The sequence below is a fragment of the Gobius niger genome (assembly GCF_951799975.1).
Source record: "Gobius niger genome assembly, chromosome: 7".
Lineage (NCBI taxonomy): Eukaryota > Metazoa > Chordata > Actinopteri > Gobiiformes > Gobiidae > Gobius > Gobius niger.
This window is the reverse complement of record NC_136858.1, coordinates 25,488,573-25,515,099: the sequence shown is the minus strand read 5'-3', so window position 1 is coordinate 25,515,099 and position 26,527 is coordinate 25,488,573. Positions and strand designations below refer to the sequence as shown.

Here is a 26,527-nt window from a genome sequence, read left to right as displayed (position 1 = left end):
AGATTAGGGTAAAGCCAAACTGGAGAAAATGTACTTGGTTATGGTGTGGGGTTAAGAGGTTAAGAAAACAGGAATACTACAAAAATATATACAATAGGTTCCCCTCTGGAGCCAGGACTCCCCAGGAAATGAGATTCCTAATCTGCTGGACCGTCCTGGTTAAATAAAGGTCAAATAAATAAAATACCAGAGTATGATTCTATATTTGTACTTCTGAGACATGCTTCTGTTTTAATACAGTTAGAAACACTGAGTAAGAGTGGGTTCATGGACATCATGTGTCTGTGCTCTTGTTATTAAGAATATTTATATATTTTTATTTACTTTTATTAAAGGTTTCTGCTGTACAGATTACTTTTCAAACAGACGTATGCCTTTCACTCACTGAATTTCACCTTCAATAGAGGAAAATTTAAAGCTGCTGCCACAATGATATTCAATAGCACAGTGTTCAATGTCAACAAAAGCAGCTCTTAACAAAAACTGAAGGTTTGGACTTTTATTTCAATAATGTGACAATTAAAATTCCAGACGAACAGAGTTGTGCCCTGGAAAGCTCACTGTAAAGCCTTTGATTTAAGTAACAAGACGTGTCTCTGGGCAATATACAGAAAATGACTAATACAATAACTATGCTTTGATACAGTACTAAATCTACAGTGCTATAAAAATATAAAGCAGCCTTTTGTATCGTCAAAGAAAGCAAAGGACACTGTTACACAGTATAAAAATAACAACAATATTTCCAATAAATTAAGCCGCCTATGTACTGATAAAACTATAAAACTATGGGAAATATAGAGGAAAAGTGCATATAGTAAGCATGAGACCAGCAGAAAGGCCCTGAGCCACAGTCAAAACTCATGACCATAGTAAAGCAATGTAAAAAGATGTTGAGTAATGTCCACATCTTGTAACATTCATGTTTTTCCACTGATTTAACACAAGAACATTTGGACAAAAATGTGGGCAGAATAACCACCCAGTTCAGTTTTTCATCCTTCCCCATGGAGAGCCCTGAATGTAGATTTAAAAGTTGTGCGGTGACACCATGATGTGAACCTTAGCCACATGTTTGGCCTGAAAGACGCGGTCGCTGTATTCGGACATGTCCACATCGACGCTGATCTGCTGTGGACCCTGCAGCTGCTGCACTAGAATCAGCTCTCCGGTCTGTCTGTCCGAGCGCTGCATCACAAACATCCCTCTGGAGTTACCGCCCACAATCCCAAAGCGCAGGCTGTCTGGCCCGGTGCGTCCTGGGGCTGTGGCTGTGGCCATCCTGAACAGAGTGGCAGGAATCGGCAGATTGGACGACAGGGACAGGTAGTGGAAGGACACTGTTTTAGGAGCCAGCTGACAAGGGCGGCTGTCCATCGGGCAGGGGTTTCTCTCACACTGACTGTGGAACAGAGCATTCAGTCATGATCAGAACCATGAATATTGTTTTAAAGTTACATTGTGATCCCACAGTTGTCCAGAGGCATCTTATTTAATTGGATTGGATCACTACTACAAACAATACCCTTACTGTAATTTGCCATGTACACTGTCTGACCAAGATGATGTACTGATGATGATGAGAGAATGAAACCACTGCACAAAGCCTTCTCCAGCACATTCTCAATAGGGTTAAGGTCTGGTCAATCCAAATCCATGTGTGAAAATTATGTCTCATGCTCCCTGAACTACTGAAAATGTGAGCCCGATAAATCCTGGCGTTGACATTTTGGAATATGCCCCTGTCGTTGAGGAAGACGAAGTCCATTGATGGAATAACCCTCTCGTTCTTTGGATTCATGATGTTGCTGAAACTAGACCTGATCAACTGCAGCAACCCCAGATCAAAACAGTTGGTTAAAACCAGGTAGCGACTTTTTTTTTTGGTGTATCCTGCACATGTCAAACACACATTATGTAATTTCTCCATTGTAGCAGAGTGACATTTCCCAGCTGTGTCAGTGCTGCCACTACAGATGTATTTCAATGACAGGCAGAAAAACAGTGATAACAGTAGTTAACATAAAGTCTCAGGTACTATGTTACGATTACAAACTTACAAAGGTGATGTCTTGACATAGTGGATGTGTCCGTGTGACCTGGGACACTCGGGGCTGACGCACTGAAAACCTCCCCCTGTGTTGATGCAGGTCGTCCCGTTGGTGCAGTTGTGCCTCTGGCTCAAGCACTCGTCCACATCTGGAGGACACAACATTAGCAGAGCCGTGTAAAAGCAAAGGCAGAAGCAGAGGGGAGAGACTTGCCAGACGAACTGTGCACTTCCTGGTTACCATGGTCAGAGCCGGGGGTGTTTTATTTGGCTTTTAGTTTAGTCTCCCACAAATGGCTGTCCTAAAGATTTTTTTTATTTTTTTTTTCACTTTTTGCTGGAAAGAGGGTGAAGTCATGTGTTCCACTGACGGCTTTTGCTCAGCTACAAAGGTGCACATAAAAGCAGTGGTTTGTGCAGAGAGCAAACTTGTCACAATAACTACAAGGAACTTTTAGTGAATCGGACGTGCACAATATCATTTACCAAATATATGATAGCAACTGCTGTATGTTTTGGCAAAGGAGCAGGGCAATTTGCAGGTATTTCTTTCTGACATAAGAGCCAGATTCTGCAGCAGCCAGCGCTCTGAATGGGTCTTTGTCCTCTGTTTTAGTCCTGTCACTCACCCTCGCAGCTCCGCCCATCGGGGAGCAGCCTGTAGCCGCTGGGGCAGGAGCAGTGGTAGGAGCCCGGGACGTTCACACATTCGTGGACGCACAGCTTTCCTCCTTGGTCCAGTCGATAAACTTCACATTCATTTACATCTATCAAGAGACAAGCAGTGAGAATCATGTTAGAATCAATATGACTGAAGACTAACAAAAATCGGTCTTATAAAAACAGCACAGTGACCTAAATGGAGGCTAATCAGCTCGTGACCTCTGGAATGGATTATTTTGTTTGTCACTGACTGGCCCCTAAGATTGCAGTCTCAGAACTTTTACCAATTCACCATAGTTGTTTCTTTGCAGAGGTCGCAGCACATGCAGTAAACTTCTAATGACTAATGTACTTTCCAAACCTTCTCAATGGCCTTTGAAAAGTCAACAGCTTGTTTTTCTATCACACCACTAAAGTCTTGCTCGTACTAGGCTGGCCCTCACCCTGGCAGATGCTGTTGTCCGAGGTGCCGCTCATGTGGAAGCCTGCGTCACAGCTGCAGTGCTGGGCCCGGTTCACCTGAGCGCAGCGGGGCTTCCGGCTGAACGCTGGATCGTTCACGACACTCCACTCAGGAGGCGCTGCGTGACGAGACAATTCCGTTAACAAACGGCGAGCAATCGTCAGTAACGGAGGAGAGGCCACTAAAAACACAGCCTGTGTGGTTCCAAATTGTTTACTACAGTTATTGCACTTTTTTGCTTTGAAACCTCCATCTCAACGGGTCATGGTAAAATAAAGAACAAACAAATGAAAATCTTTACACTCTGAAAGTTTTTACAAATCTCTGTAATAAAATGAACGCTATTATGTGCTATTACATTATGCTCTTATATAGGAAGACAACAACAAGCATAATATGAAATGTAGTCCAGTGAATTGATTGAAATGCAAAAATAAGCACATAAAAACATTTAAATCCTATGGTCTTGGCCTTTAGGGTAATCTAAAATAGTGGTTAGAAACCTTTTATGTATTGAGGACCCTTGGACCTTACATATGTACCCCCACCCTTGAGCGTACTGCAGATTACTTAGAAAGTCCTCAACTGAAACTTTTATTAATACTAAAACTATTCATTAGTGAAAAGACAAAAGGTTGTGTTCAAAATAAAGCTCAAATACTTCCCTAACTACAGTACCCTGGTTGGGAAGTTCACTGATCTAAAAGATGGCATTCCTAGCTAGAGCGGTTTGTAACTGGAGAGGCATTAGTGACAGAAAAATGCACAGTCTTTACTTTTACGTAATGCAAGTAATGCCTATGAATCTCCTGTATAGTAAAAACAGAAACAGGACAATGGTGCAGCTCAGTTCACCTGTCTGTGTGGGGTGCTGGCAGTGGGAGCCGCTCCACTTCTGAAGACATGTGCACTTGTACTGGTTCACCCCCTCCACACAGGTCCCTCCATTCAGACAGGGGCTACTGGCACATACACTCAGGTCTGTACACACAACATTGTCAACCTTATTATTTATAACATTCAAATCAAAATTTCAGCAACGTTTCAGAAAAAAAAATCAGTCGTGAATGTTAAATGGATCCTACAAGAGCCTTTTACATAAACTAGTAGGGACAGTTGTGAGTGACTTCAAAATACGCAAGCTGTCACAGGTCAGAGTGATATTTACAAATATACAAGGCAAAATCACAGATAATGGAGAGGAATAACTGATTTTAAGGCTGAAGTCTTCACATTGATCAGTCTTTTTTTTTCTTCGTTTTTTATTTAACCTGTTATCTGCCAGATTAGGGTTAATGATTATGCACATCCAAATATCAAAGCCTGTTGACTGGAGAGCATACAGCCTATATGTCAGTGTGATCACTATGTGTAAGATCTGTGTGAGTGAAACACAACTTACCTAACCTTAACCCTAACACTAGCTCCGTGATCAGGAAACAAGTTAATCATTTTAAATAAATATTGCTTTTTCTTATCTGGCTATGAGAGGTTTCAAATATACATCTCAGCTTAAATAGCAAAGTATTGCTTTCCACTCCAGTACCATTTAAACACACAATAGTTTCCATTATGTCTAAACTCACTCCAAACGATGAGATGTTGCTGCTTCAGGATTGACTCTAAACCTGTTGATTAAAAAGCACCATTCGATAATTGAGTTCGGCCTTGGATTTAATCACATACAACTTGCACAGCCCTAAATAACTTATTTGCGTGTTTTGATGGAAACAACACTGCCTGACCAAAAAAATAAATAAATTGCCACCTGGATTTAACCACACACAAAGGGTTGAAAGTCGGACTCCCGTTAACTTCACGAGCGATTCCCACAACTTCTCTCACAGGGACGGGGACAGATATAGTGTCCTCTACTACTACTTGCAGAGTGATATGACAGACTTGTATTACAAGCACAAACTCCGTTGCCATTGGCAGCGGTCATTACTTTTTTCAGAGGAAAGAAACAATAAGAAAATAATGACTGGTAGAACATTGGAAAATCCCATTCAAGTCAATGGAGCGTTCTACTTGCATTGTGAAGAGCCGTATAATAACTAACTTATGTTCTGGGGTATTATGGTCTGCAGTGGTTCAGGTCTAGATTCAGCCACACTATGTGCCCAAAGAATGAGATCGGCTGATTCAGGTATAATGAATTCCATTAATGAATGTCTTCTTCCTGATGACAGTATTCATCGGGCTCACATTGGGAAAGAGTGGTTCAGAGAGCATGAGACACGGTGAAAAGATTTGACATTGCAGAAGCTTGTTGAAACAATGCCACAGCGAATGTGTACTTTAATCAAAGCTATCAAATATTAGAGTGTGTGACATTTTCTTTGTGGTGACTTTTTATTTGTTCAGGCAGTGTATAAAGCAATTGCAAATTAAAACTGCAGATTTCCTTTTCCAATTAAACTCTCCCTATGACCAAGAATGGCAACCTCCTCTCAATCCCAACCTCAGTTTCGATCTTTTCTTTTTATGCTCCAAACTTTAACTGAGTGTTGAAACCACAACACAGGAGATGATCTCATGGACATCTAACCCTCCAGTGTATTGTGTTAAATTAGAAAATAAGTAAATAAGTGGCTCTTTATTCCCTCTGATCTTGGTCTCAGTGGTCAGCTGAAAGCCTGTGCAGATGTGAGGATGATGGAGCGCCCTCTGAGGTGAGGCGTGCAGGCCGCAGTGCACTGGATGACAACCAACCCCTTTAATGTTTATTTGACTTTCCCAGAGTCCACCGCAGCACCATAACATGAAAAGACCTACTTCACTTTGCTGGATATTTTTAAATGTTTTCAACTAATGTTTTTCCAGAAAGGTTCAATACCGCTTTTTGAGCAGAGTCTAAATTTAGATCTAATAGTGAGCACTGAACACACGTAATACTGTGCAGTGTAACCCTGTCCTGTTATTTTAGCTTTGAATGTCAATAAATGCACGTGCTCAACTATGTGGGACAGGTCAAGCAGATTCAAATAGGGTGTTAGTTTTTCCAATTGTGCAACCAGCACATGCATAATAAATTATATGAACATACTGTATGATGATAAAAATATACAGATGAAGTTATTTAGACAACAACAGACTTTACTTTGCCCATTAGTCAAAGACCTAGAAACATGAGCTTGAGACGGGGTATCTACAGTAGCCCTCCTCTGTTGTTTATCAGTCTGTGCTTTAAAGGGGAGGGCACCCCACAGAGGAATGTGGTGCAGGTGTTTTTGTGTCCGAAGACATTTAATGCCATTTTAACGAGGACTCCATTCAGTAGAGCCCAGCCGTGCTGAAGAATGCCTCTTTTCTTTGTTATCTCTGTAAGAGACATTTGATTCTACTCTACTGTTTATTTGGCATGTCTAGATTGTGGAGCAGTGAATACCTTTTGAGATTATTTAAATAGTTAGACAGATTATAGAAAGACTATAAAAATTACACATTTAGAAAAAAAAAACTTTACATTTTAGATTGGAGATTCTATTTCACTACTTAGAATACATATATATATATAAATGCTTAAGGACATTGGCCTATAGGATGTTTTATCTCATAGACCAAAGGCTAAATGTGGATTTTACTTTTTAACAATAGTAGTTTTTTGGCAGTGTGATTCCACCTGTTAACATACTGTCTCACCTTTACAGACTGTAGCAACACCAGTCCAGCTCCCATTCTCCTGACAGACTCTTGTGGACGGGCCAACGAGCTGATAGCCCTGGGCGCAAGTGAAATGTACCTCGTGTCCAACAAAATACTTTGAGCCAAACTTTGTTCCATGCGCAGGGGCTTCCAGGGAGGGGCAGGCGGTGGGGGCTGTGGAGAGAAGGAGCAGAGGAAAGATGGTCACATGTGGATCGTGCTCTCTGGATCCTCTGGCATTCAGCGCCTCAGGACAGACACGTGTCTATGGGCAGCGAGCCCTTCATGGGAAAGGATGCTTGAAATGCCTCATTTACAGGCAAGCAAAGCACCGTCTGATCTTATCAGGCTGAAAAGTAACAGCACTCAATTGTTACGCTTTGTTCAAATAAAACATGTGCGTTGTTCTTGGATTTGTTACGTTTATATTGTGGTTATGACACTTACTTTTGTGTGCTTTGGGATCTTCTTATTGGATAGGATTTTTTTTTTCTTTTTTCCTTACAATTGTTTAGAATGCTGTCTTTAAAGATTCTGCAAACTTATGGAGACTGTGCTTTCATTCACTTCATTTTAGTTTAAGCATGTGCCTGACACTTCCTCTTTCCTTCCATTTATCGGGGCTTGGGGCTTTAAAAAGCACATCAGCTTCTGCAGCCATATCTTTTTCACTTACAGACTTTCTGGCCTTTCACACTGGCAAGTTGGTGTCACAAGATATCCAACTTGTATATAGGCAAAAGACAACTTCTATCTAATGATGGGATTTGTATGGTAACTTCAAAGGATTGTTATTGAAAATGGACTCACCTGCAGACTGGTCGGCTTGTGGCATTTTAGAGACTGAGTTTTGAAGATTGGCCAGTTTTGATTTCATGATGCGCAGACCCTCCGTGAACCGGACCTCTTGGCCTTTTAGGAACTTCTCCATTTGTCTGAGCACCCCCACCACTTGGTTCTTGTCCATGCAGCTCTGCAAGAGACGCAAGACCGCCTTAATAAAAGCCTGTGGGTCTCTACTAAAACAAAGCCAAGCACAGCAATTACCTCACTGGTAATAAAACATGCAAAAGCAACATGCCACTGTGGTGCATGATGTATTTGAATCTAATACAGTGTTATGATTGGTAACACAGTTGTTAAGGTTACGATGATGTCAAATTTTGGTTAGAATCAATAAAACGACATTTACAATCGTGTTTTATTGCTACTAGGCACTAAACACCTAAACTAAAGGTAGCATTTGCCAGTAGAGCTGTGTAAACCATCCGTCTTCTTCATGTTTTCAGCTCATTACCACAGCTCCTGCAGCTGGAGGAAGTCTGTCAGGCAGATGTGCAGAGGACATTGGTCCAAACTGCTGTCCTCTTTGTACTTTGTGCTGTGGTAAGAAGGCAGGAACATACCCAATGGTTTATACAAAAATGGCCCATCTTAAAAATAGCTAACCTAAGTTAAAGGGATGTTGTGCAACCCTTGCATTGCACCTCTAATTCGTTCTGAAAAGCTTAATAATCACATGCTCATTTGGACAATTTCTGTGGAGCAGCATACCTTAAATTCCTGCATTGCAATCAGAGGAGCATGTACAATACAACTCCATCCTTTGCACTACAAATGGGTTCAATGTTAAAACTGTAAACCCCAAAACCATGCAAATGCATTTGCAAACAGGCCATCGTAAGGGGTACTGATCAATCTGAGCTATTTTTGAATTATCTGGAGTTAATTTATGCTGGTTGGTTTTGCTTGGTTTATCCTGATTTTCAAGTATGTGTTTGGCTGAGACACATTCACAATAATTTACCTCTTGCTGAGAAAGTAAAGAGCTAACATTACTGAAAGTTGCTTTAGGTAGGCCAATGATGTTATTCCAAATAGATGTAAACTTATCTCTTACCTGCACAGCAGCATCACTGGTAAGGACAGCTGTCAAACACAGAAGTACATAGATGGGCCGGTGAGATTGTGCCATCTTTACTGGATAATGTTTAACAAGTTGAAGTCCTCGTTTCTCCTCTCCTCCACTATTTGAGACAGTTAAGCGTAATCCAATGGTGTTTCATGCAGTTGCGTTGAGAGCGTTGCAAAGGTTTCAAGACGCGCATCAGGTGCCTATGAAGGATGCTCTCCTCTCAGCTAAGAGTTACTCTCCACACTCTGCGCACAAGCATCAAGCAGCCGGGATCCCTCCTCCCATCGACTCACTCACCAACTCACGACCAAAGAGTTGGATCAGTTGAATAAAAGGGTCTTCCTTTCCTTTGGGTTTTGTGCTTTTCCGATTAAACGCTCTTTTCTTGACATGATCATTTTACTTTTTCTCTGCCCTTTAATCAATGCATTTGTCTGCGTTGCCTGGAGCCTATGCCACATCTGTTACAAAGGCTGGAATCTGCAGTAGCTTCATGGAAGTTTATGATGGCCAAAAAAGTTACTATCACGTGTAATAACAAATTCTGAACTCATGTAGCCGCAAATGTATGTGAAAGCACTACACCTGGTGGTGATCATTGACAGTACATAGAGGAAGTTGCAGAGACTATTCAAAACAAGGAGATAACGCTCCCATAACAAGTCTGATATATTAAGACATTTAATTCATCTAGAAATCCAAATGAGAAAGGGGAGCGTTTGGCAGATGCAACATAATGCAAAGGAAACATATTTTAAGCAATGGTCCATTATTTATGGAAGCGCTTCAAGATTTGCTTTGCTTCTCGCCCTAATAAACAATCTCTGGAAGCAGCGAGACAGTGCGCGCCGGACTTTTCGCGCGCACTCAAACTAACATGTGTAGACTTGAACACAGATCAATAACTTGGCATAATTACACTAATAAAATTATGGCCCCAGTTTGAAACAAGAGTCGGTTTGTTAGAATTGCGTACTACAATGTCATAATAACGAAACACTGACAAAGGAGCGCCCCCACACCCCGCTCTCCGCTGTACGAGCATGACGGACAGCGCTCTCGGCCAATCAGAACTGTTCCTGTATATGTAGCCTGCAGACTGACCAATCAGGAGCCGCAATGCGCTGCGCTCACGTTAGGTCGATCTCGAGGGGGGTATAAAAACGCGAGCGGACGTTTGGGCGAGGAATGTGAATGTGCTGCAGACCTCAGAAGCCATTTTGAGATGATGTCCCTGTTGAGAAAACCCATGAAGATGCTGAAATCTACGAACATGGTTACATTTCTGTCTGTTTCTCCCTCCGTGTGTTCTATTCCACCATGGCAGCTGTCAACGGACGGGACATTAGCAAAGCGGGCTATCGAGCAGTGCTCACAGAGTTAAAACGCCATTGACATGAAAGAGGAGAGTGTCTGTTTTACTGTCTCCCAGTCGAGACATGTAACTCCGTGAGTTTTTTCCAGTCTGAAATCTTCCTGCATCTCTCACAACAAACCACCGTCTCCTCGAGTGACTGTGTTAATTCACTCTTGTGCCGGAGAGCGGGAAGGCATTTTTCAATGGCTTCTGTGAGCCTTGTTTCCAGTCCCCCCGCCCCTGTTCTTGACAAAAACATGACAGACTCTGAGCTTGCAGGGGATGAAAGGTCGAGTAACATTCTTGTACAATTCTTAATGCGCTCATCTGTGCGTTTCAGTGCTGTGGGTCTACATGCTTGTGTGACTGTTCTTTTAACCATGAATTACTGGGTTTAAAGACATCTCCACGGTTTCCAAATATATACTCTCGCTTGCATGCCTTTTTGATGCAGAAAGCTGTCCAAATAGCCTGGCTTTCCATCACCGCGTCGTTAAGACTCATTTTCATGCGCTGCAGAGGCCCTTGTTGTGTTGTTATGGTACTGATAATGTCTTCATTGTTGCCATCTGCAGGAGACTATGCAAATAGCTTTGATGTAAATGCCACGCCCATCCTGGCGGTAACACTCCCCCTAGTGGGCGTGTCTAGCATTGCAGCGGGTTACACTGAGGTGGAGAGGAAGAGGCTTGAGGGTTGTTGTTGGGCCAATCCTTATGGCCCAGGCCACACACTGATGGCACCATGTAACAACTTACAATACTTGATCAAAATGTTTTGTTCTGCACCGTACATGATGGATGTTGTTCAGACAGTAACTATATAAACCATTCACAATGTCATTATCAACCCCTATTTAACAGTGTATTTATATTTGATTTTGTGTACCTGTAGTACCATCAAAACAAAGTTTATACATGCATGTTTTACTGCACAGTACAGTTTGTACGAGTAGTATTAGTACCTGACCTATAATATTATTGCATATTATTTTATAGCATTGATACACTCTTCAAATTACTTGTATATTTCACCTTAAGATAGAGAGTAGTTCAACTATGTGTTTTCCCTCTATAGGTTTAAAAGTGTTAGGAACTTATTTTGGTGTTCTATAAAAGCTAATATTAATTTAAATTAAGTGTATTAAGATTAATAATGATAATAACTACACATATTCAAGTGTCATGAGAATGAGTCAACTCTGTGATGAATGTCGGGCAGTTAGAAGCTCTCAGCACTAAACAAAGCATGCTATAAGATGTTTCTAAACCCTGTAACCCATTTTCTGAAATGGTAATTGTATCAGGGTTAATTTTCTTTGTCTATTCTTTGTAACGTCAGTAATCTCAACACCATTGATGAATTATGAGTAAATTGAAATCACATTAATTCATGAAGTATATGTGCGAGTGATGTAACAGTCAATGTACTCTATATTATTTAGGGAGGATGGTGAACTGGAAGATGGAGAAATTGATGATGAAGGGATTGGGATTGAAGAAGAGCCCAAAGATGCTGCAGAAGTGACTGAAGACAAAGAGCGAGAAAAAGAAAAGGAGAAAGTTAAGGAGAAAGAAGAGAAGAGTCACAGACACTCACGAAAACGCTACAAGAAAAACAGAGACAAGAAGAAGTCCAAACGGAGGAGAAGGGACAGACAAAAGGTACATAATTACACAAGTCATACCACTGTCAAACCATGGACACATAAAAAGATGAAAAGGTCATAGACACAATGTGCATAAACACTGAAATACATGAAATACACGATACTGCCCAGAGCTGGTTTCACAGGTGAACGTTACTTTAGGGCTAAAAATTATTTCTATTCCGTCACAAAAACTGAAAACTTTGAATGTGGTAAAACAAATAATGCAGGGATTTCACAAGTTTGTTGTACTCGCTCTGCAGCATCACTCCCCATCAAGCGGCTCCAGCTCTGACAGCTATGACTCTGACTATGATCGTCCAGAGAGGCCCAAAAGCAGGAAGCGCAGAGACTCTGACGGCCAGTCCTCCCAGGTAAACTTTAATTACACAGTAGTTACGTTATGACCTGTATGATCTAAACATCATCATGCTGCATCATTCTCATTCTGGTTAAAACAGCAGGGAAGAGATTCAAAAGGAAGCCACGGAAACTCTCAGAAGTCCCCACCGCACAAGAGCAGCGACTACGACAAATACAGCGACTACAGCGACGACAAATACGACTATGAGGAAGAGGAGGAGGAGTACGACGAAGAGTCTGAGTACTCCAAGGGGCGGCACTCAAAAAGAGGAATGAGGGGCATGAAGCACCAGCCGTGTAAGTATAATTACACATTTACAAAGGACCTAATATGGTTAAGTTGCAGTGGGGTTCGCAGAGACTTTTGATCTTTTGTTTATTATTATGTAGCTGCCTGAAATTAATTACTTTTTTATTGTTAATAAATCTACACAAGCCATTAAGTCCAGGACATTGCAGCCCCTTATCGATCGGAATATCTCCGAAGCCTCCCAATAGGGAAATATTTACTCTATTCAATTATTTGTTTTATTTATTAACCTTTTTACCCCCACCTGAACCAAGCAGATTTTCTCCAGTTTGGCTTCACCGAGATCTAAAAGGCATCTTGAAAAAAGCTTCAAAATATTGACGAAAACGAGGATGAAAATGCAACAAAAAAGTGTTAAAAAAAAAGCGGCAACAGAGCGGCAGAAAAGTAACGAAAAAGCAACAATAACACAATAAAAACATGACACGAAAATTACAAAAACAAAATAAAAAGAAAGAGATAAGACAAAAGCACTTAAAAAATTAGATAAAGGCGATCAATTTTGCAGATCTTAGCTTTCAAATGAGCCGTTATGGCCAGCTTCTTGGCCATTTGGTAAAGCTGAACTGGAGAAAATGTGCTCAGTTCAGGCGGAGATTAAGAGTTTAAGAAAAATGCATAAAAGCAATGACTGTAGGTACATTACTGGTTTAAAGTAGTATAATGTAGTAAATAAATGTATATTTCCTTTGAAAACAATTTTTTTCAACAAATTTGTTTGTTGACACATTTTAGGGGAACCACCGAACTACACTACCCAATAATAAACAATAAAAGCAGAGATTTCAAATAGATGTTTTAAAATAAATAGCCAAAAATCTATATATCTAGAATTAATCTTAAAAATAGTTTGATAAAAAACACTAATAACAGTTTAAATCTGTGGTAAATTTCATTAACTTCCAAAATCATTTGGACTTTACCAGTGTAATAGCATTGGGACAAACAACACACTGCAAGTACTTTGAACAACTCAAATGTTTATTTTCAGATGGCGGGAGGGGGCGAGGCAGAGGCGGTGGACCAGGCAGAGGGCGGGGGCTTCTCAAAGGGAAGAAGCTGAAAGGAAAACCCTGGAGCGGCCGAGGCAGAGGCCGAGGAGACCCAGCCATGGAGGAGGTACGTTTTATAGTAACACTAAAAACAAGTAGCAGGTGTTTAGAAGCTGTTGTATCGTGTTGTATTCATGTGACTGGTAACTTCACTTTATATTTGTTCCAGGACAAAAATTCTATTTACCCGAAGAAACGTCCCATTATGAGTAAGGAGTTCATAAATCAACACACGGTGGAGCACAAAGGAAAGCACATCTGCAAATACTTCCTGGAGGGTCGGTGCATCAAGGTATGACGCCAGTAAATAAGTAATCAAGCCTGGTGAGATCAAAATAAAACGAAATAACCTTTCTCTTTATCACAGGGAGACCACTGCAAGTTTGAACACGAGCTCATCCCCCTCGATAAGAAGAAGGAGCTGTGTAAATTTTACTTTCAGGGCTATTGCAGTAAAGGAGATAACTGCAGCTACATGCACAATATCCTTTTCACAGACCGGCTAGCCAGCTATAGTATTTGAAAGATTTATTTCTCTACATGTAATTGTTCCTTAATGAGTGACTGCACATGAATACCCCTGCAAGTTCTTCCACACTGGAGCTAAATGCTATCAAGGGGACAAGTGCAAATTCTCCCATGATGCTTTGAATGAAGTGACCAAGGAGTTGCTTAGTAAGGTAAGATGTTCATTTCCGTTTCTTTTCACGCACAAGAAACGTAGCAGAAACACAGACGGCAGAATACAAAGAGCAACAGACCTTCCTTTGGTTTATACGTATCTGTCCATTTCTGACTCAGATAATCAACACGGAGGAGGAGAATGACGATGAGTTGGAGCTGGAGGATTTGAGGAAGCAGGGCATCGCTCCCCTCCCTAAACCACCTCCTGGTGTGGGCCTCTTACCGACTCCTGGCCAGAGCAGCCCCACGGACAACGGGCAAGCGGGGAAGAAGATCCCCTCCCTGTTCGAAATCAAGGTCCAGCCCACTGTAGACCTGGTTCAGAAGATTGCACTGGGGTAAATACGTTTAATTACCTTTTAAACCTAGGCAAGACAAGTTCCCGATAACAGAAGCCTTTAAAATGATTTTTACATTATATTTTTATTTTGTTTTACAGTGGATCCAACTACCAGGACGACGGCACGGAGCAGTTCACCGGAGGGCCCGAGGACATGCAGACCGGGATGCCTCTAGATGGCGCTCCTCCCTCGGGATCTCCGGCTTCTATGGGCCCCTGCGTTGGGCCGATGCAACAGCCCCCACCGGGTCCGCACGGCTTCCCTCCGATGGGCCCGGGTCCGTTCCAACCAAACCCGCCGCAGATGAACATGCAGAGACCCCCGTTCGCCCCCGACCTACAACTGCTACAAAGCCTGTTGCCCTTCGCGTCGATGGGGCAGAACCCGGTGGATTTTCTCAGCAGCTTTTTTCAAAATCAGCCGATGAACCCACAAGGAGGTCAGTACTGAAGGTGGAAATGTATGGAGGGGTTCAGGAATTCAGCATAATTACAATGGAGGGGCATGGGCATTTGTTTTCATACATCTGATTCATTTCTGCTTGTCCTCAGTGGACCCCAGTCGGGCGTACATGCAGACCATCCAGCAGCAGCTAAATGCAGAGCCGCAGTTCCAGGCCTTACCTCCGCCTGTGCAGAAGGCCATCCTCATGCACCTGCAGCAGCAACAGGAGGCTAATCAGAAGGGCCCCGAGCCGCTGGGAGCAACAACTAAGGATGATACTTCAGGAAGAGGTACTTTCTGAGCACATGTCACACACATTTATTTCTGTTTGTACGTGCTTTACATGGGGTAGCATTGACAGTAAAGACGACTGCGATATTAATCAAAATGTCTCCCTTTTAGATGAGACTACAAATTGGTACTCGAGTGACGACGGCGAGGAAGGCAGCGTCACATCCATCCTGAAGTCTCTGAAGAAGCAAAGTGAGCTGCAGCAGGCCAAGTCCAAGCCCGTACCGCCCCCTAGTGGACCAGTGGGGGATCCTCGTTTGAAAGAGAGAGGTCCTCCCAGTGACCCCAGAATAAAGATGGACCCACGTCAGCGCCCTCCGGAGGTGAAGAAGGAGTCCGACGGAGCGGGGGATCCGCGGCTGTCCCGGGACCCCAGGAAGATGAGAGAGCAGTATCAGCCGCAGGGACAGACAGTCCCCCAGAAACCCTCGACCGGGGAGGACGACGAGGAGGGGGAGAGGGAGCTGAGAGACAGAGCAGCCCTTATCCCTCTAGACCCAAGCCCTGGTGTCGTGCTCCGAGACCCGCGCTGTCAGTTAAAGCAGTTCAGCCACATTAAAGTCGACATCCTGCTTCAAAGACCTGCTTTTGCTGTAACTGTTGTCTGGGCGCCCGAAGACCTCATCCCCTCCCTCGTCCCCAAGCAGGAGCACTCCATAAACCTGCCCTTGCCGCCTCTTATAGCCAACGCTCAAATGAACAGGTCAACTTTCCCGGACAGTCCCCCCGTCTCCAGCCCGCCTCCCGCAGACCCACGGCTGGCCGCGGCGCGAATAAAGACTCGAGTGCCGTCCGGATCAGCGGAGTCTCGCCTGCCCCTGGAGAGACCGGCCGACCCGCGCCAAGCGAAGGCTCTGGATCCGAGGCTTAAAAGAACTTCAAGTCTCGATTCTAAAATGCTCGGGCAGAAAGAGACGCCTTCTACCGGGGCTGCGGTCGACCCCAGACTTCAGAAATCAAGTGGCGTGACGTCGTCCCAAACCGTTCGCCCTAAGAGTGAACCGGAAAAGCTGCCTCCCTACGCGCCCCGTCTTGCCTCGTCGGGCGGAGGCCTCGAAAGCCCCACTACTATTTTGGGAGGCATTAGTTTGTACGATCCGCGCAATCAAACTGAACAGAAAGAGCAGGAGGAGCCGCCAAAAAAGAGCGGGATACTGAAAAACCCCGTAAAGAGAGAGAGCACTCCGCCCCCGTCGCTATCCCCGACCCAGCGGAGCAGCTCTTTGGACGAACCGAAAAGCACAGAAGCTCCATCGGATCAGACCTCCCCGCCTCCTCGCTCGGTCACCCCTCCCCCCACGTCTCCGGTCAAACCCGCCGCGGTGCACAACCTGCCCGTACAGGCGCTGGCCGGACTGATGAGGCCACAGTACACGGACCCCAGACAGGCCAAGCAGGTGGGACAGGGCACGGCACCCGCTCCCGAGGAGACGGAGCAGAAGAAAGAGGAAGAGCCGAAATCTGAGAAAGAGGAGGTGAAGGCGGCGGCGGAGGAGAAGGAGGAGCCGATGGAGGTGGAGCAGGGCAAACAGGACGCCCCGGAGGAGGACGAGGCAGAGGATCGGACGCTCAAAGATGTGTTCAAGACTTTTGATCCCACTGCTTCCCCCTTTTGTCAGTAAACGGTCACATTTGTACAGCCCAGAGACATCTTAACAAGCTATTTATTCTTGTACATAGTGTTCTTACTTATCAAACTTGTCTATTCAGTATATCACATGTGGCAGAAAGAAGATGCTTCAGACTTTGTTCAAACTATTTTAATGTTAAGTCATATACGGTGTGTCTCCAAACTGATTAAATGAACAATAAGTGCATTTTACTTTAAAAGTCAAAATACTCAGTGAGGTAAAAACAATATCAAGACGTGAATGCATTGGGTGCACATACGGTTTCATTGAATGACTGAAATCACGTTTCCGTTTCACAAAGCACATTTTGAGTCACTCGGATGTACTGTTTACTTTGGGATTACTTTGGAGGTCCCTTATTAATTGGAAAAACATAAGCAAAAGAGTTTCAAGAGGCATTTTATATATTTATTTGTAAACTCTTTAGTTTTTATTTTGTACCTCATTTTGATTCTGCCCAGAAGGGATATTTTTATAGTGTCTTTTCATATTCTTTTTTAATTTTGTGTCGATATTATAAAACGTATAGTGCTTTTTTTTATTTTTTATCTTTGCTTTTCCACAAACCTTTGACCCCATAGGATCAAACCGGTTTCTTATATATTGTCTGTATTAGGGCTGTACAATATGAGAACGGTCTTGTTGTGATGAGGATAATTTGGTGATATATTGCGCAGCCCTAATCTACATGTAAACATTGCACTGATTTTAAGACACAGGGTTTTCAGAAGAACTTGTATTTTAACAAAGCGCGTATCTATCAATTGTCACTCATTTCATATAGGATTATTAACATGACTTTTCTGCTATCGTAAGTGTGTGTTTGTCGTTCATGGTTATCCCTTTGGACTCGCTGAGCTACAAATGTACTTTTATATTGTTTTTCATAATCGATTTGTAAACGCTTATTTCTATCACACGTGTACAGTCACTGCCTCCAGGTCTGCCTGTAACAGATCCTGTTTAGTTTTTGTTTGTGCAGTTCAGGGTGGCTCATGGCATTTTCACAACAATTTGCTTGTTTCAGTGTGATTTTAATCTGGAAATACTGTAAATAAAAGAATATCAGTTTTGCTTACTATAAATAAACAAAAAGACATGTCCAGTGTTCTCGGATGAGTCACTAAAATCGTGCACCATGTCCATATATCGCTATGAAAGAGGTGAAGTATAGAACACCCAGTTTGCGGCATACATTTCCTACAGAGGCAATAACATATTACTTTTTTTGTCAATTTTAGGTTCTTTCTAGATCAGGCTTAGTTCTAATTTGAGCTTGATCATGGGCTGACAATACTTCGAAGGTTAAATATTTGATGAGGTTGTACTTGGTTTGAAAAGTTATCTGATCAGACATGACTTTATTAGCTCAAAGATATACAGAACAAAAGATACAGAAGAAACGGCAACATTAACGGTGAAAACCTCTCAAACTTCTTATCTGTAAGACATGCAACACCACTGCAGGTCACACACTATGCCCCCTGGCTTTAGTCACTTGTAGCTGTCCTGCACATGGACAGCCGGAGCGAGGCTGGGGGCTTCAGGATGGGCCGAGGTCTTCCTCAGACCCAGGTCGTCTGTCTCCAAGTTGGACGTCTGCTGCGCGCGGTGCATCTCCAGGTTCCTCCTCCACTGGAAACACAGAGCAGTGGCCTCCGCGCATTCGCTGTTTGGTTCAGGCTGCTTCAGACCCTGCAGGGAAACAGACTTAGCCCAATATAGAAAAGTTCCTGTTCTGTTTCTGCATAAAAATCCAGTCTGCAATTCCAAACAACCCAGTACGGCCTTTACTAAACTTTAACTCAAGGCAATTTCACAGACTGGAATTGCCGCATAGATCTCATGGTTAAAGCCTAAATACTCATTAAATAATGATTTTGCCTAAGCAGTAGTTTAAGTTATGTAAGTCAACTGAAAGGAGGGGTAGGGCCTTATAAGTTATAACTAACTTCTTCCTACTCCCTTTGAGCAGCACTTCTTATGTTGTGAATAATTTAAATTTAAGTTAATCTGTATGTTATAGGTATACTATACTTGTATGCATCTGTTGCTCAAATAAACTAAACTAAACCAAAAAAAAGTGACTCAGGAAAAAAAAGAAGAAACATTAAAGGGCAACCATTGTTTTAGCCTTTTTAAAAAACTACTTCATATGATGAGTTCAAACATTTGGATGAATCAGGAAATTGGGGCTGAACTGCTGTGACCTGTTGTTTAGAGATTATATTAAGTACTCAAATCTTTAAGACAAAGTGTTGGCACACTAAAAAGTCCAAGTAAACCATGAAATGCATTGTCATAATGTCATATTTACCGTTATACAGGCCGACTCTGCAGCATGGACCCCCTTCAGGACGGTTTGGAGCAGGTTCTGTGCGTTCTTCACCAGGATTTCATCAGATGATTTAGAAACAGGAGTAACAGCATTCACACTGATTCAACAAAAATAACAGTTTGAAATTAGTACTGTGGTCAAAATGTGTAAATGCGTGTAAAATATGCTTTAAAATATAGTAGCATAACTGAGAATTAGCCTCTGTCCATTTGAATAATGTATGTGTCACTGCTTTAAGATTAACATTATACGAATATTCGATCTTTATGTCTTTGATCCCAGTAACAGTGAGTTTGTGCAAGCTCTCAATCATCCAGGACTTTTCAGATGAAGTTTCCAGGATGGGAGATAATACTTCCTGCGCTCTCAACAAACCTTGACTATTTTCAAAAAACTTCAAACTTTTGCCCCCACAATGCACTTTTAAAGCACTTTTTTATGCTTTTTTACTGCTTCTTGGATGCAATCTGCTGTGTACCTGGAGATGATGCTGAGCTGGTTGGTGATGGTCAGTATCTGCTCCACTATCAGTGAAAGCTCGATGGTGCACTGTTTATCAAGGCAGTGGTTGGCTATAACCCTGATAAACTGCGTCACAGACTCACAGTTTGAGATCACATCTTTAGCAGCTGCCACGAAAGCATCTTTGTTCTAGAAATGAAAGATACAGAACGGTATTTTACATTAAGTAACAGGTTTCTCAAATAGGCTTTACTGTCCTCTAGTGGACATTACCGGTATAGGACCTTTCTTCTTCAGGTACTGGGTCATATGGCAGATTGTGTCAGCCATCTTCCTGGTCACTTGGACAATCTTATTGTCCTCTGGGTCCCAGTGGTTGGATTCTTGTTTGAGGTAAAGGGATCTGTGAGTGAGCGAAGGGGCTTCTCTTTGCAGACCAGAGAGTGTGATTTCCTGTGAGCAAAACAAAAAACACAAACAAAAGGTTGACTAACCCCTTAACCCCCACCTTCACCAAGTGCATTATCTAAAGTTCAGCTTTACCCAAATCTATAAGTTCACAGCCTATGAGCCAGATTCAAAAGCTAAGACCTTTTCTGTTGCTGTTTTGTTTCCGTCACATTTCTTGCGTTTTTTGTTTTCACATGTGTCACTTTTTTAGTCACTCTTTTGTTGCATTTTCATCCTCGTTTTGGTGTCATTTTTGTCACTATTTTCACACTTTTTTCAAGAAGCTTTTAGATTTGGGCAAAGCCAAAGTGCTTGAACACGTGGGGGTTAAAGGTTAACATAAATAAAATAGATGAAGTGCTGCTAACTGTTTGTTTTTCTTAATCTTTATCCCACTTTTAACATTTGATAAATAATGATTAATCGTTAAACTAATGCTACAAAAATATCATGAATATAAGTGTTCACAGAGAGGTATGTTTGCGTTCATATAAGACTCACTCCTTTCTCCGAAGGGTCTGGGCTATAGGTGAGCACTGGAGACATGGGAAGATCCCTGAAGGCAAACTCCATCTTCTCAGCGCTGTCTTCGTGCCTGGATGTCCCAGCAGCGATAGCAGCCTCTTTTGGTAACTCCAGAGGTTCTTTGATCTTCAGTGGGATCTCTGGTACAACCTCTTTGATTACTACATGTACTTTTGCTAATTCTTGTCCTTGCAACGCTGCTCTTATGCTTTCTTTAATTCCCTGGTTGATGCCGTCCTGTTTCCAAAGCTCCTCAACAAGAAAGTTCGCCTTCGCGGCCCAGCTCTGAATCTGGACTTCAATAGCCAGTGTATCACAAATGTACCTCGTCTCCACTACGAGTCTAGCCCTGCTTATAATGTCTGAAACTTGAAACGACAGGTGCTCGTTGATTGACCGAAGACTGGATCTGGAACGTGGATCTCGAATGAAGTGCAAGCAGTTTTCAATACTTTTGGTCCCAGACCTAATGTTTTCTGAAAGTATTTCTGCAGTTTTTTCAAAAGAAGCTTCATCACTCTCGTCACTTCGTAAACATCGAGCTTCATGAAACGCCATATCGACCATAGACTGAAGCGCTTTCTCATAATCCTTATTCGCTTTGCTCAAATGACTACAAACTGCTTTGATTTTAACAAGGAGATTGCGTTTTAAGAACTGCGATTTTGCAAGTTGCATGACACTGGGTTTTGCGTCAGTATTATCTGCTACTTGAAGATAGGCTTCAGTAATTGCCTTGAGTTCTTCTTGGTATCCCGTTAGCTGTTTGACCTTGTAGGCGCTTTTACAGTTTTGACCAGTGACGCGAGCTGCCTCTTGGATCCTGAGTGAACTTTCCGACAGCGCAGACAGCTGCTTTTGAGGGGTTACTTGACTCATTGCGGTCGAGGTCCCTAAAATCTTATCAAGAGACTGCAGTAATATCTGAATGGACAGCCCCCAGAGGATGCACAGTCCTTCTAACTGGTCGTTTTTACCTTCAAGCAATGACGAGAAATCTACTAAATATCTGGTGTTGTTTTGCGCCTTGTTCAATTTGTTGTGCAAAACCCCAAAGGTTTCTTGCCCATCGCTTTGTGACTTCACATCAGAGGAGGTCAGCTGTTGCACCACATCGCCACACAAAGACATTACCTCAGTGAGTTGCTGCGACACGGTTCCCGCCCTTTTGGATCGATCTCCTTGGATCATGTTATAAACAGAGGAATACCACAATCCAGCTGATGGGATCAAGACTTTACGAGTATTATTGATGAGGTCTGAAAACTGCGTGCTGAGTTTATGAATGCTTTCGGTTCTCATGGCTGAACTCATTGCTGTTTCTTGCGCAGTTTGGACCAACAGCGGCGTCAAGGACACCAGTTCAGCCCTGAAGTCCTCCAAAGTCTGACAATCAACAGAGTCGACCAAAAGCAACGCTTCCTTTGCAGCCTGAGCGTAGCAGTTTGACAGCTCAAGTACACCGGTGCAAGCCTGGTTCAGCACCGTCACATCTTTCCCTTTAGTCACAGTCACCACTTCATACAACAAGGGCAGGAGGTCAAATTCGGACTGCTTGAGAATCACTTGGCGCTTGGGTGAAACATCTGACATCTTTAAATCAACTTTGTCATATTTACGAGGCACTTCCTCCATAGCAGTTATCTCCACTTCATCTTCTTCCTCTTCTTCCTCATCATCTTCGGGTTCAGAGTGCGGGTAGCTCTCAAAAAACTCAGGGGAATAGCTCATTACATGGTCATTACTCGCAATCATTTCACTCATGTCCATAACCGGCGAGGGGGATTGCAAAGGGTCAGGCTGACGAGCTCTCTCCCGCAGCGGGCTGAGAAGATGCGGATGCTGCTGACCGTCGAGCCCCTCCCTTAGAACTTTGAAGTGTTGTATTGCCGTGGAGACACTGTCCGAAAAGCCGGAATAAGCCTCTATGTTGAGATTGGGATCTATTAACATGTCTCCAATGGTTCCATTCACATTGGCGACAGACGCTTGAACTTGCTTCAACAACACCAAAAGGCCATTTCTATAGATAGGGTCGTCACTTCTGTCCAGGTGTCTTCTCGCTGCTTGCATCACTAGCTTCATGTGACTGACAAGATTGCCTGAATGCTCGGTAAACTTTGAAGTATTCTGCTCTCTATACGCCGTGTCGCAGCCGTGTCTCTCGATAATCATCTCGCTAATGCTTAGACTAGTAAACTCCTGGACGTTTATCACGCAGCTGAACGCATCTTGCAGTTGGTTTGTCTCCTCTTCCCATTTCTGACAGGCTTCATTGAGCTTTTGCATAGTTTGGTCTTTATTATCTTCCAGTTCGAGCGACAAAGGCAGTATCCGTTCCCTGAGTCGCGTTAGACATGCTATGGACGTCTCAACTCTCTCCAAGCTCTTAGCGTCGTGGGCCAGAGAGGAAACAAAGTTGGCCACCTGGATGATTTTGTCAGTGAACGATATAAAATCTTCAACGAGCGTCAGGACATCATTGACATCCGTGGAAGCTTCACTGGGCTGGTTCAGAACAGTAAAAACCTCATTGTACATTGAGGAAGCTGTCAGGAATGTATCTAAAACTTGATACAGCACCGCAGTTGTTACCGCTCTGTCAAGTAGGTTTATCTGCTGGTCCAACAAAGTGCTTGTGTCCTCCAACTCTTCCAGGTCATCCGATTTTGAGGTCTTTTTGATATCAGACCAAAATTTGAGTATATGTTTGCAATGGCCCACGACTGTTTGTTGAAATTCCCTTCGAGAGGAGTTAGCGACGGCCATACAGTGAAAAACGATATCTCTGATCATGCTGTCAAATCCACAGTCCCGGTCTGATACCTCCAGCGGGTTGGACAGTAGCTGCATTAGACTATCCCGTCTCCAAGTATAAAACCCGCCAGCGCCTAATGACCCCATGTGGCTCTCACTTTTCAATGTAACTACAATGTCCTTCACTGTGTTCTGAACCTTATCCAGTATGTATGTTTTAGCATTTTGCGCCTGTTCGCTTGCAGGATACTTGATGGTTGTGCACATGGCGGTATGAAGCATTGATATGCACCTCTTCAGCGTTTCTAGACACTCGAGCAGCTGCTGTTTCTGCCTGGGGTCCTGTAAAGAGTGGGCTCGGTCCACGGTGAGACTGTTGAGCGCGAGCAGAGCCTCAGAGAAGGACCGGAAGGATCTGAGGAGGGTCTTGATGTCCGGGGACGATCCCAGGTCAGAGAGGGTCTCCAAAACACGGTCCGCACCGGCAAGGACCTTTCTCACAGTGGCGTCATCACTCACCAAGAGGACCTACAGCATAAACATATAGACTTTTCACAAGGTTTGTCATCAGAATGTTTAAAACTCCCAAACAGAGGCAACTGAAGGCATAGGCTGGGAAGAAGCAGACAAATATTTACTTTCAATGAGTAAAAAAAACATTTTCTTTGTATTATTACTGAGAGTTTCTGGTAGGCTAGGTCTAGACCAGGGGTGCCCAAACATTTTGCCTCCGAGGGCCAAAATGAAAAAGTGCCTGTGGGTCACGAGCTGAACACGCCGATGTCAAGCGTGAAACACATATAACTGCAAATAATAATAGTTGTGTTTTATTTTTCGGTTTACATTTACATTTGATTCTATCTATGCAAATAACATGCTACATTAAAACAAATGTTAACTATGGCAAAAGCCTAGTTTTAGTAGAACAAAATCAACTATTGTAGCAATATAGTGCAAAATGTTAACAACAACAACAACACCTGTATCGACAGTACCTACAGTGACTTTACCTCATTCATTTGTTAACTCAAAGAAAATGCATGTTAGGTACGTTCTTTTCAGGGCAAGTTTGAAAGGTTTTTCACTTTCATTGCCTTGATTTTTGACAATAGCTGGGATCCTGTAATATTAAGTCACTTTCACGATCTTTCCTGTTGGACCAGCTATAAATAGAGCACCCATTTTGGAAGAGCAGAACGCCTGAATTAAGTGTGATTGTAATATGTTGTGTAATGTTGGCTACTTTTTCCCCGACAATTTATTAAACTGCTCAGCTGAATTATTCTTTGCTTTGTTTGTTTGATATATATCAATATTTATTTTTAGTTTCTTACTGATCTTCACTTTGTTTTTAAACTTTTTATCAATGTTTTTATGCTTCTACTTAATGCTTCTTATATTTTTAGAATCTCCAGTGTTTCCTTTGAAGGAGCCCTCTTCCTCGGGAGCGGTGACTGGCTGTGGCTGTGTGGGTGCTGTCCCGTGGGTGCCCAGGTGGAGGTGTGGTGTCTCTGCCGCGCCTCCTATGGGGACCCTTGTGTCGGCGCCCGGGCGGCTGCAGCTTGTCTGCTGCGCCCGGGGAGGACGGCTCCTCTGATGGCGTTTCCTCACCTTGGTCATCTGTACCCAGCCTTATGTACTTGATTTTGATTCTGTGTGTGAGCATGAGTGTAGAGTAAAGGGTAGGGGGTGTAGGTGTGTGTGTATTGTGACAACTGTACATATTGGGAGGGTTTGTCGGGCAATAATGTTTTTAATGTCTTTTTTTAATTTATTTTTTTAATGTCAAGCACTTTGCGATGCACCTGTGTATGAAAAGCGCTCTTTAAATAAAGATTGATTGATTGATTTCAATTTACAAATATACACTGAAAGTTGTTGTTATTGTATTTAATTGTGATAAAATCTATGTGGGAATGTTCAAATTTGATGTAACTTTTAAGTTAAAGCCACTAACATTCTTTAGATGTTTTTGAAATAGTTGAATCCTCATTTGAAACATATTTTTGATTTGATGTCACAACAGGATCTCTGCTGAACCAGGACAATTGTCTTTGTTTATTCTCCACACAGGGAGAGATAACAACGTCTATGCTGTCAGATCAGCCGCAAGATCGACCTGAAGCCAGTGAGGTGAAGTTGGAGCTGAAGTGCTGGATCGTACCATTCAACAAGTTTATATCATTCACTCATTTATGTTAAAAAGTGTGACTTTACTTTGACCACTCCTAGGAAGACATTCTGCGTGGCGGTGATGAGCTCCTCTCTGTGCTCTGTCACACTGGGCTGGATGTTGAGTTTCTGGGCGGCCAGCAGCACGTGCTGTCCGGACACAGTGAGCGCCTCCACCAGCGATGACATCTCCATCTGCAAAACCTCATCATTTGCCTCTTCTGCTTGTCTGGGAACATCACCATAAAACATACAGCATCTTGATAGTGTAAAGCTGGTGACTGCTGCATTATTATTTTTACTTCTAGTTTCCAAATACATTTTCTTACCTATGAGCCACTGATGCCAAGTAGTGCGTGGCTCTGGCCACAGCCTCGGCAGCGCCCTCTAGCTGCAGAAACTGTTCAGGCTCATCTGCCCCGTCACACAACAGCACCAAATGGCACAAATGACTGGCCATCGGTGCCACGACCTGCTCCACGGCTGTAGTCCGAATGCTCCCATGATCCAGCAGTGTGGACATGGTGGATAGAGTAAGTGTTTATTTGAAGAAATGCAAACCTACTATGTCCCCCTCAGTGTGGACCATTCATAATTGATGCAGCTTTACAGGGGCTGGAAGCGTCACGGTGTCAAATGACCAGAGGGTTTCATGAAGCTGCCTTACTCTGTAAACTGGGTTTATCTGGCCAAGTCTGGCTTATTTTGTTGTCTTTTCGGTTTCATAATCCAGGCTCACACATAAAAGTGCAAATATTTCATAGAAATAAGATTTGCTTAATACTTAAAAAACAGTAAAATAATGAGATCTCTTTGTGGACAATGTAATTACGTTATTCTTTTGTAGTTCTAGCTACAATTTACACATTTTATACCTTATTAAAGATGAAAAATCGCAGGTGGGGACAGGCCATAATGTTGTTGAAATTGTTTCAAAACTAGTAAATATTGCAAAAAAAATAT

General features: G+C 42.8%; 2 protein-coding genes across 3 annotated transcripts; one reads left to right on the top strand and one right to left on the bottom strand.

The window, feature by feature from the left end:
- Window positions 1-747: 747 nt before the first annotated feature.
- Window positions 748-8,991, bottom strand: fbln7 (fibulin 7). The gene is made up of 8 exons (XM_079559658.1): window positions 8,725-8,991; window positions 7,635-7,797; window positions 6,822-6,998; window positions 4,032-4,157; window positions 3,157-3,294; window positions 2,680-2,817; window positions 2,061-2,199; window positions 748-1,402 (listed from the first exon to the last, which is right to left on the bottom strand). The coding sequence occupies exons 1-8, from the start codon at window positions 8,797-8,799 to the stop codon at window positions 1,030-1,032; spliced, it is 1,329 nt and encodes a 442-aa protein (XP_079415784.1). The 5' UTR covers window positions 8,800-8,991; the 3' UTR covers window positions 748-1,029.
- A 918-nt stretch (window positions 8,992-9,909) lies between these two features.
- On the top strand, window positions 9,910-17,954 carry zc3h6 (zinc finger CCCH-type containing 6). 2 transcript variants are annotated; one of them, XM_079559532.1, is made up of 12 exons: window positions 9,910-10,385; window positions 11,541-11,760; window positions 12,008-12,118; window positions 12,209-12,404; window positions 13,409-13,536; window positions 13,639-13,761; window positions 13,837-13,953; window positions 14,042-14,149; window positions 14,271-14,491; window positions 14,593-14,933; window positions 15,046-15,228; window positions 15,341-17,954. In XM_079559532.1, the coding sequence occupies exons 1-12, from the start codon at window positions 10,300-10,302 to the stop codon at window positions 16,849-16,851; spliced, it is 3,345 nt and encodes a 1,114-aa protein (XP_079415658.1). In that variant the 5' UTR covers window positions 9,910-10,299; the 3' UTR covers window positions 16,852-17,954. The 2 variants fall into 2 exon arrangements, with proteins under 2 accessions (XP_079415658.1, XP_079415657.1); XM_079559531.1 differs by having other exon boundaries at window positions 9,911-10,385; window positions 12,206-12,404; window positions 15,341-17,953.
- The last annotated feature ends 8,573 nt before the right edge of the window (window positions 17,955-26,527 follow it).